At 38.0% G+C, this 18798-nt stretch overlaps 1 protein-coding gene across 1 annotated transcript in view; it reads right to left on the reverse strand.

Moving 5' to 3' along the window:
* The window catches only part of plcb3 (phospholipase C, beta 3 (phosphatidylinositol-specific)), an 89469-nt gene that overhangs the window by 59143 nt on the left and 11528 nt on the right, over nucleotides 1-18798 (reverse strand). Inside the window, exon 2 of the mRNA XM_038274766.1 lies at nucleotides 7773-7856. Within this exon, the coding sequence (XP_038130694.1) occupies nucleotides 7773-7856 (84 nt within the window). The remainder of the gene's footprint in view (nucleotides 1-7772; nucleotides 7857-18798) is intronic.

The following is an 18798-nucleotide window of genomic DNA, read 5'->3' on the forward strand; positions in this document are numbered from 1 at the left end:
ACAAAAGTGTTAAAATATTTGAAGTAAAACGTTAAACAAAGTGAAGCAGAAAAAGACAGCGACACAAAGCAGACAGAGATAAGATGGGATGAAAGAAGGGAAAGCTGGAAACCAGCTGAAAGGGCGCATAAATCAAAGCAGATACTAAAATGGGGATGAAGAGGAGATGTTATAAAACATGGAGAGAAAAGGGGGAAACTTAATGTCGGGTCATTCAAACAGAACCAGCTGGGAACAAAGTGTCTAATTGAAAGATGATGGATGGAAAATGAGGAAGGACTTGGTTTGGAGTGTTAACGGCCTGAATAAACATCGACCCTCCTGCAGAAGAGATCAGCTTCAACTTTACCACCTTGTTTATATATGAGAGGTGCTGGTCTGCTCCTTTCTAGCAACCATGCACACATTTTAGTGTATCTGCAGAGAATCATAATTGTAAATGACAAGTTCTTGATAGGTCTGTTCAGTGGAGCAGTGGGTAGCATTGCTGCCTTGCAACAAGAAGGTTCCGGGTTCGATTCCCTGCACATCTTTCTGCATGTTCTCCCTGTGTATGTGTGGGTTCCCTCCAGGTACACAGGCTTCCTCCCACAGTCCAAAAACATGACTTAGGCTGAGTTCACACTGCAGGCCTTGATGCTCAATTCTGATTTTTTTGCGTTCCTGTTCATATTTCCAAATATATGTGATCTCCTGTGTGAACCGCAGTCATACAACGCAAGTGTCCCGCATGCGCAGTAGAGGACGCAATGACGTCAGAGGCCAGCGTGCTCTTTTTTTCCGGAAGTAAACATGGATGGTAGTGCCGGTGCGCATCTAGTGGTCTTTTCCAACCATAAAAACAATCTTTTCAATATGGTTTAACATAAATACTGCTCGCCGCATCATCATCTGCCATGGTTGTTGTTTTTCTTGTTGCTTCTGCGTAGCAAGACGCAGAATAGTGACCTTTGTCGGGTATTAATGGCGTTCAGGTTGGATGAATGCGACCTGGCCGTTCAGACTCTGGTCGCATTTGAAAAGATCAGATTCGTATCGGATTTAGGACCACATAGCCAAGTGGCCTGGGTCGCATTGGGAAAAATCGGATCTGTGTTGTTCAGACTGCCATGAAAAAATCAGATCCAGGTCGCATGTGGGCAAAAAAAAAAAAAAATCAGATTTGGGTCACTTCAGGCTGCAATGTGAACGTAGCCTTAGGTTAACTGGCTTCTCTAAATTCTCCTTATTTGTAAATGTGTGCGTGAATGGCTGTTTGTCTCTGTGTTGCCCTGCAACAGACTGGCGAAATGTCCAGGATGTAGCCTACCCCGCCTCTCGCCCATAGGAAAATGGATGGATGAAAATTTACATCACAAGCAGCTTCTTTAACATGCTGTTCATTAAAAAAAATATATATATATCTAGGCTGAACTTTGCAACTCTGCAGTTCCTCCAGTTAACGCAAGTCTTTGCTTATTGATGATTCTGTGTTTGCACTTGACTAAACAGAGGTTTGTGAGATTTCAAAAATCCTATCTGCTGTGTTCCTTGGTCTTCATGGTGCAGTTTTTTCACTAGTGCTCTGCAGCAAACCTTCACAGAACAGCTAGATTTTTACTAGAGCTGAAAAATTAATAGCGTTTTCAATATAATTGCAATTTAAAAACAAAACATGTTTTTCTAAATCTTTAAGGTATTTAAATTTTGGTCTTGTTGCATTTAATGAGAGAAACACACTAACTTTGGTACTGCAGCAATTTTAGGAAGGATGAGCATAAAGAGAGTTTGCTGCCACACAGAAGAGGGTTGCAGCTAGTAGGCAGATCCATGAACATGAGCTGAAAGGAAGCCCTTTTCCACTCCACAGTAAAGTGCTGCAACAATGGACTTGGTATAAGAGCGCATCAATGTTCATGAAGATAAAGAAACCCTAAAGCCAGAAAGCTTGTTAATGCCGTGGAAAATCAGAATACAATTTGTGTTTTGTTTAAAAAATAAAATTGTAATTGGCCCTAATTCGTGCTATATATTGCCTCTTAATATAAATAAGGTGATTTCTGAGGGCAGAGTGGCTTCAGTGGGTTCTATTTAGAGATACAAGAATGAGAACTGAATTCACAGACATGCCATATCTCGTTTATCAGGTAGAAAACTTATTTACTTCCATTTCATAATTATGTTACTTTGCATTAGTCCAAAAAGTGAAGTGATACAAAAACATGTAAAAAATTTAATGGATAAAAAACATATCGTATTTGAAAAGTGTTGCATCCTTATAAACTTCTGCTGCAGTACCACTGCTTAGCTGGCCAAAATAAAACAAACCATTAAACCCTTTCTCATAAAAAAGAAGAAAATTATGCTTGTGACATTTTTGGTTTGTAGCATCTAAAAATGACTTTGCAGAATGCAATCCAATTCATCAAGCACGGCCGGGTTGGAAGAGGTCCTGAGACTAAATCTGTTTTAGTTTAAAACTGACATTTACAGTGATAAAAAAAAAAAAAAAAAAAAAGAGCAGAGCAGAGCAGCAAAAAATAAAGTTGCACTGGAGAGTTTAATATTTTGGGTGCCTCTATTCAGAGAAATGGGTGTCATCTAGAATCTCCTTGTCATCCGAGTTTAAGGCGCATTAAGTGTTCTCATTAATAATCGCTGCAAATCTGTGTTGCAGTGTCCTCTTTCTTCTTCCTCCAACTCCGGCGGGGAAACCTCCTGGGGAGCCGCGAGGCTGAATTAAAACTTCACTCTGGGATCGATGGAATGATTACACGCTCGCTCTGAAACATACGTCTATTTCCAACTTATAACTCCTGCAGAGGCACTTTTGGTGAAAGAAAGCAAGGTTTGCAAAGGAAGAGGGCAGAATGCAGAAGGAAAAAAAAAAAAAGACAGTTTGGTGGTAAGTTAGAGGCTAAAAACAAAGTGTAGCTAAAACATTGTTAAATTACATCATTTAACTCCCTGCCCCCAAATTCCCGGATTCCCCTGCAATTTGTCGCAGTGGTCTGGGCGCCCTGAGGCCGGGACCGAACTGCATTCCCGCTACTGAAACAAGAATAGTAGCCACACTAACCCAGCTCAGCCATGCCAACAATACCATAAATCAGAGGCAGTAATCAAAGAAAAGACAAACACTGTGTCAGAGAAGTCAAATGAACTACCATTAGCTCTGAGATGTGTTGCATGGACCTCTGTAATAACACCCTCTGCTCTGTGGAGGAGAGAGATTTGACGTCAGGCCGGTCTCAGTTACATGAGCTCGTGTCGTTTATTTCTCCCACATCAGACAATGTGACAAATAACCTCTAATGTAGGCTATGACAAAAGAGAACTATCAATCGATAAACACAAATAGATGTTTTATTGTCCTGCAAACAGTGTAAATGGGACAGCGGGAGGTGCTTTATCAAAGATTAGCGCTCTGCAGCACAACACCTAAAAACATTTATATCTTTGTCTTTAAATGCATTAGGAACCAATTCAACAGTGAGTACCTGAATGTAAATTAAAGCCATCATGTGAGAAGAAATAACTTTGGGCAGTTAGTGATGAAAGGGTTTTTGTAGAAACGATAAAGCATTGTTAAAGACAGACATTCAGACAGACAGTTATTTTATATAATGGGACTAAAGTCTGAAAATACTTTATTTCCACATGCAGTTTATGTTTTTTTGTGCCAAACTTGGAAAAAACAGTTCAGTAAAAACTGAAATTTTCCAGACTTAACCAGACCCTGTAGGAGCCACAAAATAAAACATCACCAGCTTGACCATTCTGGGATGCAGAGACTGGGGAATCCTGGGTCTGAGTTAAGGCTGGGCAATTAATTGCATGTGCAATATTAATGCAATTTAGAAAAATACAATTTTTAAATGACAGACACTAATTTTAGGTCACATTGCATTTAACAAAACTAAGACATTTAGGTGGCTGTAATATATTTAAAGTAAGTTTGCTGTATCTGCATTGCTAGCATGCAGATACATGCATGCAAGTAGAACTAGGAACTTTTTTACACAGAGGTTATAGTGAAACCTTCAACAATAGACTCTGCAGAAGCAGGCTTTCACGGTCATGAAAATACTAAAACCCTGAAATCAAACATTACAAGATTTTTGGTTAGTATAAAGGCAAAAATCTAAATAAAAATCACAATATGGGTTAAAAATTAAACATCTGATCCTTTTGGCAAAATTGTAGAATTTGAATTAATACAATTGCACTCTAAAAATCCCATAAAACAACCTGAAAGAGTGGCCATTAATGGTGATAACTTGATTTTAGTGATGAGGACCATCCTGAACTATGATCAAACAAACCAAGTCATCTGTTGCCCTGCAGCAGAGACTCTGGTTCAGCTAAGCAATGCATAAAAACATTGCTCCTTGGTAGCCATCAAAACACAGAGAGCAAGAGCTGCTTTCTCATCTCTCTCAAAGGATCTCACAAGTGATCGTCTCACTTCTTGCTAAACAGTGTCACAGCTTCCCCTCTGGCGACAAATGGCCTATTATCTCATTCCCACAAATGCACATGTGCAATGCAACAGGATGAAATGAGCGTTTAAAGCTTCGGCGTGTTACGTGAATGCGTATAAAGCATGCTGACCCACGTGACAGGTGCTCTGGCCCAGATACGAACACTCATGCACACAATCCAAACATGCAGATACAACCCAGTGATAGTAATGGGTATCTGTACATGACTATAGAATAAACAGACACCCATGAGAGAAGAGACTGCCAGAGAGAAACCGACAGGGAAGAAGGTGTGCACCGAGGCAAGCTGATGCAGAAAGACTCAATTTAAAATGATTTTTTTGGATAACCTCCAGCTTTTATCAAAGCTGCCAAAAAACTCTTTACATAAATATTACAGACGTTTAAAAAATTCTGCATGAAATCAGCAAATACTTCACTTCTCCCATTACAGTGTTTGGAATCTGCCTTTAATTTGCACAACTTTTTATTGCAACAACAACTATTGGGATTATTAACAGGTTTAGCTACCACCACGTATTGGCAGGTAAACCGTTGGACTATCATTAACTAAACTTAGCTGAATGATTTAATGCCATTGTGATGCTATTGTTAATTACATCTGTAATAAATGCACATTCAACCCCCATCCGTTCCCCCTCAGAGAGCCTCCGTCCAACAAGGCTGAATATGATTTTGCAAAGCACAAGATGAATTCCTTACATGTGGAATAGATCTGAGAAAGGATTGTAATATTCCAAATAATCTTGTATTCACAGTGCTTCAAGCAAAACTGATGTAGAACACTGGCTGCTGGCGATTTAGCAGGTTGTGCACCATCAGATTTTTGTTGCAACTCGCCCTCAACGACTTCTTGCAAAATGAGATGATAAATAATTTTATCATGCAACTAGCAAGTTCTGACACGAATGATGCGAAGCTAAAACTTGCATTGTCACTAAGTTACTTGCAATATGCTGGTGAAGATTATAGTGGAGAGCATATTATTTGTTTCCAAGTTTGAAGAAGTTTCGCTTCACATCTAGGAAGCTTTCTCAGTTCAACTGAAAAAGCTTCCTGGATGGGAAGCAAAACGTATTTAAACTTCGAAACCAACTCCAGTGGATTGTTTTTTTTTGGAAAGTTACTTGCAGCACCGCTCCTAAACAGCAGAAGCTGCCATTTTTTATTCTACCCATGTGATTGAAATTTAAGACTCTTTTACAAAGCAGTCCTGGCCAAAAGGCAGCAATAACACCAACACATTGATGTAGAAACTGTCTGCAGGAATGTTACATCATCTGTTGTACTTTTATTAATTTTCAGTATTTATGCTAATATTTAAAGTTGATTGTACTGCATAGGTTTTTATTTAAATACTGTAGGTATATTATACTGCCACCTGTGGCCAAAATACAAAACTGCAGCACTGTTCTGCCCATAACATTCTAGTAGTAGTGCATGCTCTTACTTGACAAGGTGAGGGTATATTTTCTTTTTTTTTTTTTCCTTACATGGAGCCGTTATTGGAGTTTGAGTTGAGCTGGATGTGGGTCACTTCTGATTATCTATAAAATTTATATTGAATATAATGCTTCGACTGTTAGATTGGACCCATTTAACATGGACGCACTTGACGTCATATCTGCAAGAACATCGCTGTAACTTCTGAGCCAAAGTAAATTAAGGAAAAAAAGGCAAAAGTCTGATAGATGCATCAGCGCTGAACTACTGAGGTGTCCGTCTGCACATAAAACAATGTTTTAGTCCTAAAGGGTCAAATAAAAGGAGTATTTTTCAGTAAAAACTTACTAAATGTATCTTTATCCACGAGGAAGTTGTAAAATAAGCAGTTCACCATATTCTAAAACTGTAATAGCTCCAATGTGAGGTCACATATCCGGTCGCTAATCGTCAGGTTGGTAAGTGAAAGTGCTTAAGAAATGGCTCAGTACGTCTAATTACCAAAAAAAAAAAAAAAACCGCAATGTTGTAAATTCATGTTTGGAAAAAAGATATTTTAAGCATGCAGACAGTTCTGCAAAGCACAGCTTCAACTGCATCCCCCAACTCATAGAAACAGATGGACCACAAATGGAGTTGAGTTCTGAATGTTAGAAAGTCTGGCTTGGAAACATCAACCACAAAAATCTGCCTTCGAAAACGGCAACAATCTGCTCCAGTTTCTTTAATTCATGCAAAACAAACTCCATTACCTGGCGCTGGACTTCCCTACAAAGATGGCACTTGCAACACTTCCATTTAATTTGTTAGAATTATGCTTTAATCCTTAAGTATTTTATCCAGCATTAGTCACTTCCTATTCATATTACAATAGGGCAAAAACTAAGAAATTATTTTGCTAATCGATTTATCGGTCGATTATAAATGATTGCAAAATGTTCCTTAAAGAAGAAACTTAACAGAATTTAAACCAGGTAAAACTACAACATTGGATAGAGCATCTTTATTTTACAGTTGGAGTTTAACACTAGGAGGAAAAACTCCTTAATTGTTCACTATTAGGAAGAAAAGTTTATTCACTAATTCTAAAAATGCAAATATGTTAGCCATTTTGTTTTGACTTTTTCTAAAGGAAAGCAAAAAAAATGTTTTGTATTTTAGTTTGATAAAATAAAGAGAAAGAACAAAAACTGCTTATTGCTTGAAAGGAAGCCTAACTCATCAAACTATAGGATTACACCAACTTAGTTCTTACAATTTCATGTCTGCAGCACAGCCATGGCTAAATTGTTGAAATACAGCATCTTACAGACCTGCTGCTTATTGCATTTGAACAATTACATCAGCTAAATGCCCAAAATGTAAGATCTAATATGACTGCACTAATGGAGAAAACAAATGCAGCCAAATAAAGATATGAAGGGGAGGATGGATGTACGGAAGTGGTGATGATAGAAGGAAAGGGAGACGGGACTGATAAAGACCACAAAGACATGAGGGAGGAGGCGGAAGGGAAGAGAAGAAGACATCAACGCAAAACCACAACACACTGAAGAGACCAATTTTGGTAGAGCTAATGGACAGGAAAACCGCAATATGGGAATTTCAAGGAGCTAAGATGAGGAAAAGCAGTTAGCAAAGATAAAACGATTTAGATGGAGATGGTGTATGGTCATAAAGTGGTGTTAAAGTGGACAAGTAAATGTTTTTCTCCCATTAAGCCTCATGTTGGTACATTAAAAACCTATTGCAGCAGATTTCTGATTCATCTTATTTGCTTTTTGTTTTGTTTTTTTGTTTTTTTCCAAGAGAGCAAGTGTGAAATCAACATCTAGGCTTTCTTACCAGGCCGGCCCCTGGAATCCAGGATAGGAAAAATCCCTCTGGGTCAACTTTGAGGGTCCCCAAATTTGGGGCGCTGTTCGAGTCCTAGAGGGAAACAGAAATTGAGATGTCAGATCTACGACAAAGACAAAATAAGAAATTAATTTTAAAAAACAGAACATCCATTATATTTACAGCCAAGAAAAAAAAACCTTGAAGGATCTCCAAGATTGTAGCTGTTATTTCTAAGTGTCCGTATGCAACAAGTTTTGTGTCTCCAGTATTTAACCAGAGACTAGAGCTTTCATGCACTGTCATAACTTAAAAAACATCTGCTGTTCAGTATGGCTGATTTTCCTATCAGGAAGCCAGATTATAGTGGCTTGCTCTGATAACATAGATAATCATAAAACCAAACCATGGCTGAAAGATTATTGAAGAGTAGAAGATGTTTTAATTTGAGGAAATTGTGCTTTCAGTGACTCTTCCGTCACTTTCATGGAACAGATAAACAGATCACTGTAATTGCCTTAGTTAAAATATAACAAATGTTGTTAACCCTTTATAGGGCAATCAGTGAAATCCCTTGAAAGTCCACGTTTAAAGCCAATAGTGTTATTATAATCCAGGGCAAGACCTTATTACCTTTGTAACATTTGGTGATGCAAAAATTAATGTCAGTGCAATAACAAGAAACACCAACTTGCCTGAATATATAAAAAAAAATAAATAAAAAAGTGTTTTTACACGAAATTCGGGAAAAACAACTTTTTTTGGTACAACATAACCTTAGAGGCATTAATGCAGATACTGGCACTTACATGTTTTAGTTTATAAACATAAATATAATTGTTAACTAGGCTTATTAATTTTTTAACTTTATTTTTTTACTTTTTAATAAACTTTTTTCCTTGACTTGTAACTAACTTTTTACCTTTTTTCTTGCCTTTTTAACTTTTTACCTTTTTTAAGTTAATATCCAGTAGGTAATATATCATCCAAGGGCTCATCTAATTGGTCAAATGTCAAAATAAGATGTACAGCCATGTAGAAGTATCTTTGCTGAATGGCTGGATATAGATCTTGTGTTTCTACACCTCCCTGAGGGACAGAGGGGATCCATTTGTAAGTGATCAGAAATGGTAACTTGCCCAATAAAGGGTTAAAGCATTATTAAATAGAATTTTTTCTACAGAAAAAGTTCAATTGCAATGACACATTCATAAGCAGCAGAAGGCAATATCAATATTACACATTTCACTTTCACTCAGTATAAACTTCAATCAAACCTTTGAAGGAACTACACTTCCTTATTAATAACACTGTAATAAGATCTAAAGTAACGTTAAGTAACGTCGCTAATATTTCAATAGGGAAAAACTTGAAATCCTTTGGCTAATTTATAAACGCCGCTGGTGACAATGTTCATAAACACTGTTGGGTCATTGAATATCTCCAGGTGGTGTTTATAAATCTAGCTTGAATGAGCGATTGTAGCTCCTGCTTTCATCTGGGGTTTGTATTTACTTATCAGAACTTGTAAATACCAGCTTTCATTCTAAACAGTGTTCCAAAATACCAGCTGGCTTTAACATGGTGTTTAGAAATTAAAGGAATGAAATGTGCCGACTAATCACAGCCATAAGTTTGGGGTCCTGTACTGGAATTCCCAGATCATATGTTTATTGTTTGAAAAACTGCAATATCTGATAAATGACACTTTGCTTAGATTTTTTTCATAATTAACATATCTTTAGCCTTCATAATAAAAAAAAAGAGAGAGATTGCATTGGATGCTACAGTCTCTAATCCGTTTGTGTCATATAAACCTTTCCTATCTGCGCCTACATATCCAAAGCTGCTCTAGAGTGCAGCTGAAGCACTTTTCATGAATTCGCATTTACTTTTTAAAAGTAAAGAACTCGTAAACCTAAACTATTTTTACTTTGAGCTTTGCTAGGGCATAATTCACCGGAATCACTCTTCAGATCATAACTGCCTAGCATCTTTTTATGCATTTGTCAACAAACACCAGATGCTCTCAATTTAAGATTTTAGATTTTTTTTTTCTTGTTTGAGGAAAAAAAACAGTTTCTGTTTGATGAATGGCTGAATAATGAGAGGGTGAATCTGGAGAAACCGTTTCGGTAATACAAAGTGACCTAAAACATGGAAAGTTCACCAACCTTTAATGCCAGAAAATACTTAGAAAAGTTTGTTTTTTTTAACCCAGTCTTTGTGAACATCAGGAAACAACTGTATTAGATTAGCATTCAACAAGTCATATTAAAACTTAGAGCAAACATGCCAGTGTTAGCCTAGCACAAACAGTGTATTTGGATGCACAGAATCCATATAAGCAGCCTTAAATGTAAAGATGATCATGTAATATACAGAAAATGATTGAAATGTAAACAGAAGCACAAGCATTCAAAAAAATATATATATACCAGTGTTGATTTGTTGATGTCTTGCAGATGCCATAGATTTACCAGGATTATGGCTAGATATTGCACACATCAGAATTAGAAATGATTCTTAAAGAATCGTTTGACCAGAACCCCAGAGAGCAGCGGTACCACTGGGTTATGGAGCCGCTTCTTTTGTGTTTCATGTTGAGTAACATTTATTTTCATCCCCTGAAACGCACACCAGTCAGCCAGCATGAAGGTCTCATTTACATTTAGCATAAAGATGGCACATGAACCCGAATCCTCATGTCAGCAGCATCATCATTATGGAGTTATACAACAGACCACATATGCACGTTTACAGAGGCCCTGGTTCATCAGTTACAGTCACAGACAATAACACAGTCCAGATATGGTGGAAAGCAGCAACAATCCTGATTGATTTGAAGGTGAAAAATGACTCAGGGACAACAGTCACTACAAGCAGCAGCAGCTTAGAAAAGAGCAGCAATAGGGTGGAAACTAATAAAGAAAACAAAAATAGAAAACACAATTTAGAATAGCTTAATGCTGGACATTTAAATATAAAATGGAGCATAAAGCTGCATTAAATTAATTAAAGAAACCACTGATAAAGCAAAAATCAAACCACAAATGTATACTTAATTAACATGGACTCTATTTGTTATGAAGAAACGTTAAGGGTTTTAAAGTCAGTGTTGATATAAAGCTAGTAATAAAGCCTTAAATGCCCTAAAGCGTTACAAAAACATACCTTCAGTTTAGGCTCCAATGTTGGCTAGAGATAAAATGGGGCAAAGGTTTGGAATTGGGAGAAGGATGGAACCAATAAAAGAGGGATGGAACCCAGGAATTAACAAATGAAGAGAGGGGAGAGGAAAAAGAAATAGAGTCAATAAAACACAATAAAACCTTATCAGGGCATCTTAATTCACTGTAAATAAACGGATACAGTAGCATTTCAAATGTTTTAAATATATAAAAAAAAATGTAAATCTATCAAAGGAAGGAATGGTCCTAAAACAACAATCATCATCAACCTGTTTTCCCTTATTGGCTGCATTAACCCCATGAGGGGCAAATGTGTGTGTAAAATAAAAGGTCCGTTTTTCTGCCTATACTGATAACAAAATGTGTTATTGAACAGCTTTCAAGTGGGTTTTTTTTTCTCCTCCTTTTTCATATACCAACTTTTACTATTTCTATTTGTTTTCTACTGTATAATGTACTTACAAACCACTGTTCTTCACTTATTAATTGTTATATGAAGTAAAAAACAAATGTATAAGAAAATTTAAAAAATCAGAGCACAAAATGTTAGATCTTTTGGCTCACCATGAAAATATCGCAACAGGCTGCATGATTGCCGGTTTGAAGCAGTTAACGAGAAAAGCTCTGAATTGGTTTTCAAGTCAGAAAAGGTCAACGAGAGCTCAACTGTTCCCAAAGCTATGTATAGGAGAGAAACAGGACTAAACATTGAAAAACAGGCCATCAAACTCTATCTTTATCTGTATTCAGAGATGTTGATGCCCACATCCAGGATGGGGTCACAGGCAATCAGTGCACCAGATTAATCTGTTATTAGCAAAAAGAACATCAAGTTAGGGGTTGAACTAACAAATATATAAAATTGGAGAACAGAATTTGAATAAATCTGAATTCTAAAAAGGAGTCCTCCATGTCCTCCAGCAGGTTAAGCTTTGAGTTGCGTAAAACTTAGCAGCAGCGGTACATATTTATCAATCTCTCATGTGCTTTCATGTTATGCTGCTGCAAACATGAGGTTTTACAATAAAAGTGTATTTCTCCAACTTGGGAGCCAGTCGAGGAGTTAATGCATCCTTGGTTTAAGAGTCATGTTTTGTTTTATATGGGCTTATTCTCATCACAAAAATTTTATCACAGATTCTCAGCATGTAGTTTAGGTGATACTGAAAAAAAGTTGCTTGTTTTGGGGAAAAAAAAAAAAAATTCTCATATTAAACTTATGTTGAAATGGATTAAAGTGAACCTTTTCTTTAAGTGGCTAAGAAAAGCATTGTTAATTGCTCCACATGAATTTAATAGAAAGCAAAGTTCTTTTACACTAGACAGCTATGAAGTGCCTTTAGTCCATTTCTGTTTAGCTAGAACTCAACATGCCAAAACATTAACAGGACTGTGAGCTTCTTAAAGAGACATCACAGTCTGAATGGAGCCTCTGACATGAGGTCATAGCCTTACAATTGTAATCACAGCAGCACATTTAGGATCGTACGGCTCCCTGGATGTCCCCGTGAATAAACCGAGGACAGGAGTTCACTCTTTTATAGAACAGAGTTCACCTTTTTATGCAACTACACAACATTTCTCAGTCGGTGGGTTTATGTGAAGATGTAGCAGATTTTATTCTCCTAATGTTGCGACTTTATTCTCTTACTGTTACGATTTTATTCTTGTAATATAAAACTTTATTCTCATAATATTACGACTTTATTCTCCTATTAAAAAAAAATAAAAATCCTGGCCCTAATAGTCTGTCCAGAAATCAGTCAAACTGCTAAAACTGTTTATTTCAAATTATACTAAAGATTTATTTAGTTTGGCCTTTGACTATGCCATCTACATTGTTAGTCAAGTTTCACGACTTTTACGGAGAAAAGTTTTTTTTAATCAATTGTTTTAATATAGCCATCTTATTTTAATTATTTGTTTCTATTCTCTTTATTTGTATTGTTTTTAAGCCACTGCAATGCACTTTTCTTGTTCTTTACATGAAATTGTTCAGTAGTTCTAATTTGAATCTTCGAACTACTAAATGTGCCACGTAAATAAACTTGCAAGACAAATGTCAAATGATCTTTTTTTTATTGTGTCCCATCTCATTTATAGCCGATGGATTTTACATGATGTATATATATAGTAGTTTGGTCATAGAGCTAGTTTTTTAGTTTGCCATAAGAAGAACCTTAGTCTGGACTTTAGGCCTGGAGTCCCAGGAACTATATTGTTCAACACTTGGTCATAAATGGGCTGAGCTGGAGCGCAGCCACCAATATTATTTAAACTCAGATGAAGAATGTGTAATCCTTAGATTTATTACAGCAGAAATATAACATCGCTCCAAGAGCTTTCAGGTAAAACAGGTCAGGGAATAAAAAAATATATATATATATGTATGCAAATAATAGCACACATAGTTCCTTGTGGTTGGATGCATTTTTGCATGACATGCCTGCAGGTTTTACATACACTATATTGCCAAAAGTATTTGCTCACCCATCCAAATTATTGGAATCAGGTGTTCCAATCACTTCCATGGCCACAGGTGTATAAATTCAAGCACCTAGGCATGCAGACTGTTTTTACAAACATTTGTGAAAGAATGGGTCGCTCTCAGGAGCTCAGTGAATTCCAGCGTGGAACTGTGATAGGATGCCACCTGTGCAACAAATCCAGTCGTGAAATTTCCTCGCTCCTAAATATTCCACAGTCAACTGTCAGCTGTATTATAAGAAAATGGAAGTGTTTGGGAACGACAGCAACTCAGCCACGAAGTGGTAGGCCACGTAAACTGACGGAGCGGGGTCAGCGGATGCTGACGCGCATAGTGCGAAGAGGTCGCCAACTTTCTGCAGAGTCAATCACTACAGACCTCCAAACTTCATGTGGCCTTCAGATTAGCTCAAGAACAGTGCGCAGAGAGCTTCATGGAATGGGTTTCCATGGGCGAGCAGCTGCATCCAAGCCATACATCACCAAGTGCAATGCAAAGCGTCGGATGCGGTGGTGTAAAGCACGCCGCCACTGGACTCTAGAGCAGTGGAGACGCGTTCTCTGGAGTGACGAATCGCGCTTCTCCATCTGGCAATCTGATGGACGGGTCTGGGTTTGGCGGTTGCCAGGAGAACAGTACTTGTCTGACTGCATTGTGCCAAGTGTAAAGTTTGGTGGAGGGGGGATTATGGTGTGGGGTTGTTTTTCAGGAGCTGGGCTTGGCCCCTTAGTTCCAGTGAAAGGAACTCTGAATGCTTCAGCATACCAAGACATTTTGGACAATTCCATGCTCCCAACTTTGTGGGAACAGTTTGGAGCTGGCCCCTTCCTCTTCCAACATGACTGTGCACCAGTGCACAAAGCAAGGTCCATAAAGACATGGATGACAGAGTCTGGTGTGGATGAACTTGACTGGCCTGCACAGAGTCCTGACCTCAACCCGATAGAACACCTTTGGGATGAATTAGAGCGGAGACTGAGAGCCAGGCCTTCTCGTCCAACATCAGTGTGCGACCTCACAAATGCGCTTCTGGAAGAATGGTCAAAAATTCCCATAAACACACTCCTAAACCTTGTGGACAGCCTTCCCAGAAGAGTTGAAGCTGTTCTAGCTGCAAAGGGTGGACCGACGTCATATTGAACCCTATGGATTAGGAACGGGATGTCACTTAAGCTCATATGTGAGTCAAGGCAGGTGAGCAAATACTTTTGGCAATATAGTGTATGTAGCCAACAGTTGCTTTCTTGTTACAGCTTAAATAAATAAACATATATTTAGTCATGCAATCCTTTCTAATCTGGCTAAAATGATATGTAAAACTTTTAAAGTTTATCACCTAATGATTTTTTTCTCTTTGACTACAGCATCAATTTGTTGAATTTCTTTAATTAGTTTGGTTGCGGCAGATAAAACAAATATTTATTATCACCATAAAATGAAGGATGCTGCAGTCCACCTGCTTGTTTATATGAAGCGTTTCCTGTTAATACAGATTATAAATAACACAACAAGGAAACTTTGACTCTCTTAGTGAATGTTTACATTTAGGAAATAAATTATATATATATAAAAAGCCATTAAAAGAAATAGTTTTTACTGCATGTGGCAATAGAAATCTCACAGGGCTTACATTGACATGCTGCAGGATGATATTTTTTAGTCACTATGGCCCGAAAACTTAATAACGGTCTAAAGAAATGGACAAAGGGCCTTCTTTCTGCAGAAACACCTGCTCTATTTAACCATATTAAAGTGACTAACACATGCTGCACACTATGAATAAAAGTCAAAGAGGGGCCATACCCTGCCACGGTTACAACCGGCAGGATCTGCATTGTTTATCTAGATTTTGGAATCGTTTGCTTCCAGGGTGAAACGGTCCCAAGACCAAGAGGCCAGGACATGGGAGAGGAAGAAACAAATGATGGGCTGTAATTAGACGACAAAATGGTTTAAAAATCTCTAGATGGACAAGGCGGTGGAGTAGAAGCAACAGTAACCCCATGATGCAGACTTTCTTCTACCTACAATTTTTTTTCTGTCTTGATCAAGGCAATCCTGGATCAATACCGCCTCCAAAACCCTCAATCCCAACTGCATGTTTGGTCTGGTCTAAAAATCTTTGCATGACAGCAAACAAGGCAAAGTAAGTTTGTAGATGTTCTCAGATTCACTGATCTTTGCAATAGAGATACATTTTTTAAGGCCAGTATCGATTATTTTGACATCAGTCTTTTGCCGAGTTATTGAACAGATTTAGGAAGCCTTTCTCTCTTCAATTAATAAATATTACAAAAGTCTCAATTTAAACAAAAAAACATTTATTCACAAATCAAACATTAACTATAAAAAGCAAATAGAGGGAGAGGCATTACATGCAATCCTGAATCAGTGAGAAGCTGCATATTGGCCAATGCAGATACAGAATGGATCAGTCTACCTCAACTCTGCAATAATTATGTTACCCAGCCTGCAATGTCAATGTGCCCTAATGTACCAGCAACCCAAACATAAGGCTTTCACTGATTTTAAGGGAAACCTGTCCAGGAAAATCAATAAAGCATGACCTCTTCCACATGTTCATACACCTTGTTTAGTGTACATGCGCCACACTTTGTGTTTCTGCGCGACAGTGGGTGGTGCGTCTATAAATGGAGCCCACTCTATAATTAACAGCCATATGTAGGAGCTTTCTGACATCTTGTTTTTGCTTCGTTTAATTCCTTTCATCTAAAATAGCTAACCAACATTTATATTTGCTCTGTCTTACTTTAAAGGCTTCATATTGTTACCTTGACACCCCCACATATACACACACACACACACACACCGCCATCCTAATGTCCTGACCTACTGACAAATATCTTCATTACCGGTCCACACTGTCAAACACCCAGAGACAAAGTGGAGAGACCACCCCTGGGGCTGATATTGTATACCAACTAGCTAATGAGAACCTCTTGAAAAATCCCAACCCTTCAAGGACTTGAATGTTAAAGCAGTAGAGAGGGCTGCATTTCTTTCCCCCACTGTCCTAACTGCAATATAGCGTGGGTGTTCTCGTTTATATGGAATATTTGGGTACGTTTCTGGTATATTCTAGCATCACAGCAGACTGATGGGGACTCCTAACAAATCAGACATCGTTTTTAGGAACTGGGGAGAAGGGTTTAGAGGCATGGGGGGAATTACATTTTGGTTAAGATTAGATTTAGGAATAATCTGGGAAATATCAGGGTTAGGGTTTTAAATAGGTGTAAAAGCTGATACTTAAAAGAGGGAAAGGTCAATGCTAGGGCTGCAACAACGAATCGATAAAATCGATAAAAATCGACTTTTAAAAGCGTTGGCAACGAATTTCATCATCGATTAGTTGTGTCGCGCGATTATTGCGTCATCCGCCGCGCCGTCATCACTGCCTCTTGACTGAAAGAGGAAGAAAAAAAAAAAGGCAGAGCGAGTCAGCGCCGCAGGTGCAGTGTTGCCAACTCAGCGACTTTTCAGACCCCTCCAGCGACTATTTTTCAAAAAAGCGTTCTAGCGACAAATCTGGCGACTTTTTTCGGTGTCACTGGCGGCTTTTGGAGACTCTTACGTGAAAGCATGTATCGTTCCTACTCTGCCGTGGGGCGCCTCCCCCACCCCAACCGCGTTTTCCCGCAGGAGTCCCTCTCAGCGCTGCAGTCAGCCTCAGCGTCCAGACTGCAAATGAAGCGCGCATGCACCGGGATTGACAGCGCAAATTGATCACAATAATTAAAATAGCCTGCGCTTTGTAAAGCGAAAAAAGTCGTAACATGCAACTTTTTTCAAAAGAAATTAACATGGCACGGAATCACCATGTTTGTTTGGTTTTAAAGTGGGGAAACGTAACGTTAGTTTCTCAGGTAGCTCATCTGATGCTTTCCTTACCGTGTTAGTAGGTTACAGACAGTGATAAGGTTGGCTACTTATTTTACCTTTAATTTCATTTGAATTAGCTTAAGCAGCGTTTATATTTTTTTTATAAATAAATTAACTTGCAAATTATGAGGGCAAGGCTTTTAAAGTTTAAATCTTCTGGCAAAGTTAAAGTAAAGAAGATCCTGCAATTTATGGAAGTAAAGCAGAATAAAATCCAGCAAGATCAGTAATATGTCAATTAAGTATCTGCCACATTCCCATGTAAATATCTGTCTTTGGAGGATGTGTGTTTTAGCACCCCTAGTTCTCTCATTTTTATTCCAAATACAATTTATAATTTGAATCACAGGGCTATTTTTATCTCTATGGTTCAGTATTTTCTCCAGTAGCAACTTTAACTGCTATACTTTCCTGTCTTAAAAGGCAGAACTCTTCTAGTCTAAAAAAACTAATTTGTTGAAATGGGGGGGCCTATTGTTTGAACCCCTTAGGGGCTTTTAAAAACAAAAATGTCTTTTTTTGCGCTTTATGAAACAAAGTACCCTATGTTTTGTGGATGTACAGCTACATTTCTCATGTGAGTTTGCGTAGTTTTAACACAAACATTTATTTTTCATATTGCACCAGTACAGTTAACGAGCAACCTGTACTTGTGTGCTTGTTTGTTCTGTCTAAAATGTTTATTTTGGAATAAAGAGGTTAATATAAAAAATATTTTTTGTCCGATTCATCGATTAATCGAAAAAATAATCGTCCGATTCATCGATTTTTAAAATAATCGTTAGTTGCAGCCCTAGTCAATGCAATCTCCTTCTAGGGATAGGAGTACAAACTTGTGTGCATGTTTGTGTGTGCCTAATGTGAGCCAGGAGACGGCTATTAGAGGGAAAACTGATAAAAGTGGCCGTTTTAAGTACACCTTTGGTCCGCACCGTTTCTCTGTGTGTGTTCTGTGACGGCCTGCTGTAGCTGTGAGATTTGTGTGAGTGTGGTTCAGCTGCTGCTTTGGCAATATGCTGCAAGTTGATGACAGCGGGTAACCTTTATACTCGAAGCAGAAAAGAGGAAACAGGGAGGAGACCAAAGCCAAAGAAGTGGAAAAAAAGCTAAACAGAAAGAGACTTGTATAGTGATTTTAACTGCAGCAGATGATTAGGAATTTATTTAATAACCTCGATTACATCTCTTTTGGCCTAGTCTACTTATGTTCAGTGTACTTTTGGCTCTTTTCACCGTGTTGGCACATTCTGCAAACTTTATCTCTTCCTTCTGTTCATTTAACTTTCATCTGATCAGGCCATGTTTGCAGCAAATTAACCCCGTAAGTTGTAGACATTTTGCACACTGAACAACATCCAAGGGTTTAGAGGTTTAATAGGCAATTTCCATGTTTGTGTTTTATTTCCATTTAAAACTAAATTGCACAGGTTGATGAATACTTTTGTTATAGCTA

The sequence above is a fragment of the Cyprinodon tularosa genome, unplaced genomic scaffold, assembly GCF_016077235.1.
Source record: "Cyprinodon tularosa strain WSP-4 unplaced genomic scaffold, ASM1607723v1 ctg93, whole genome shotgun sequence".
Lineage (NCBI taxonomy): Eukaryota > Metazoa > Chordata > Actinopteri > Cyprinodontiformes > Cyprinodontidae > Cyprinodon > Cyprinodon tularosa.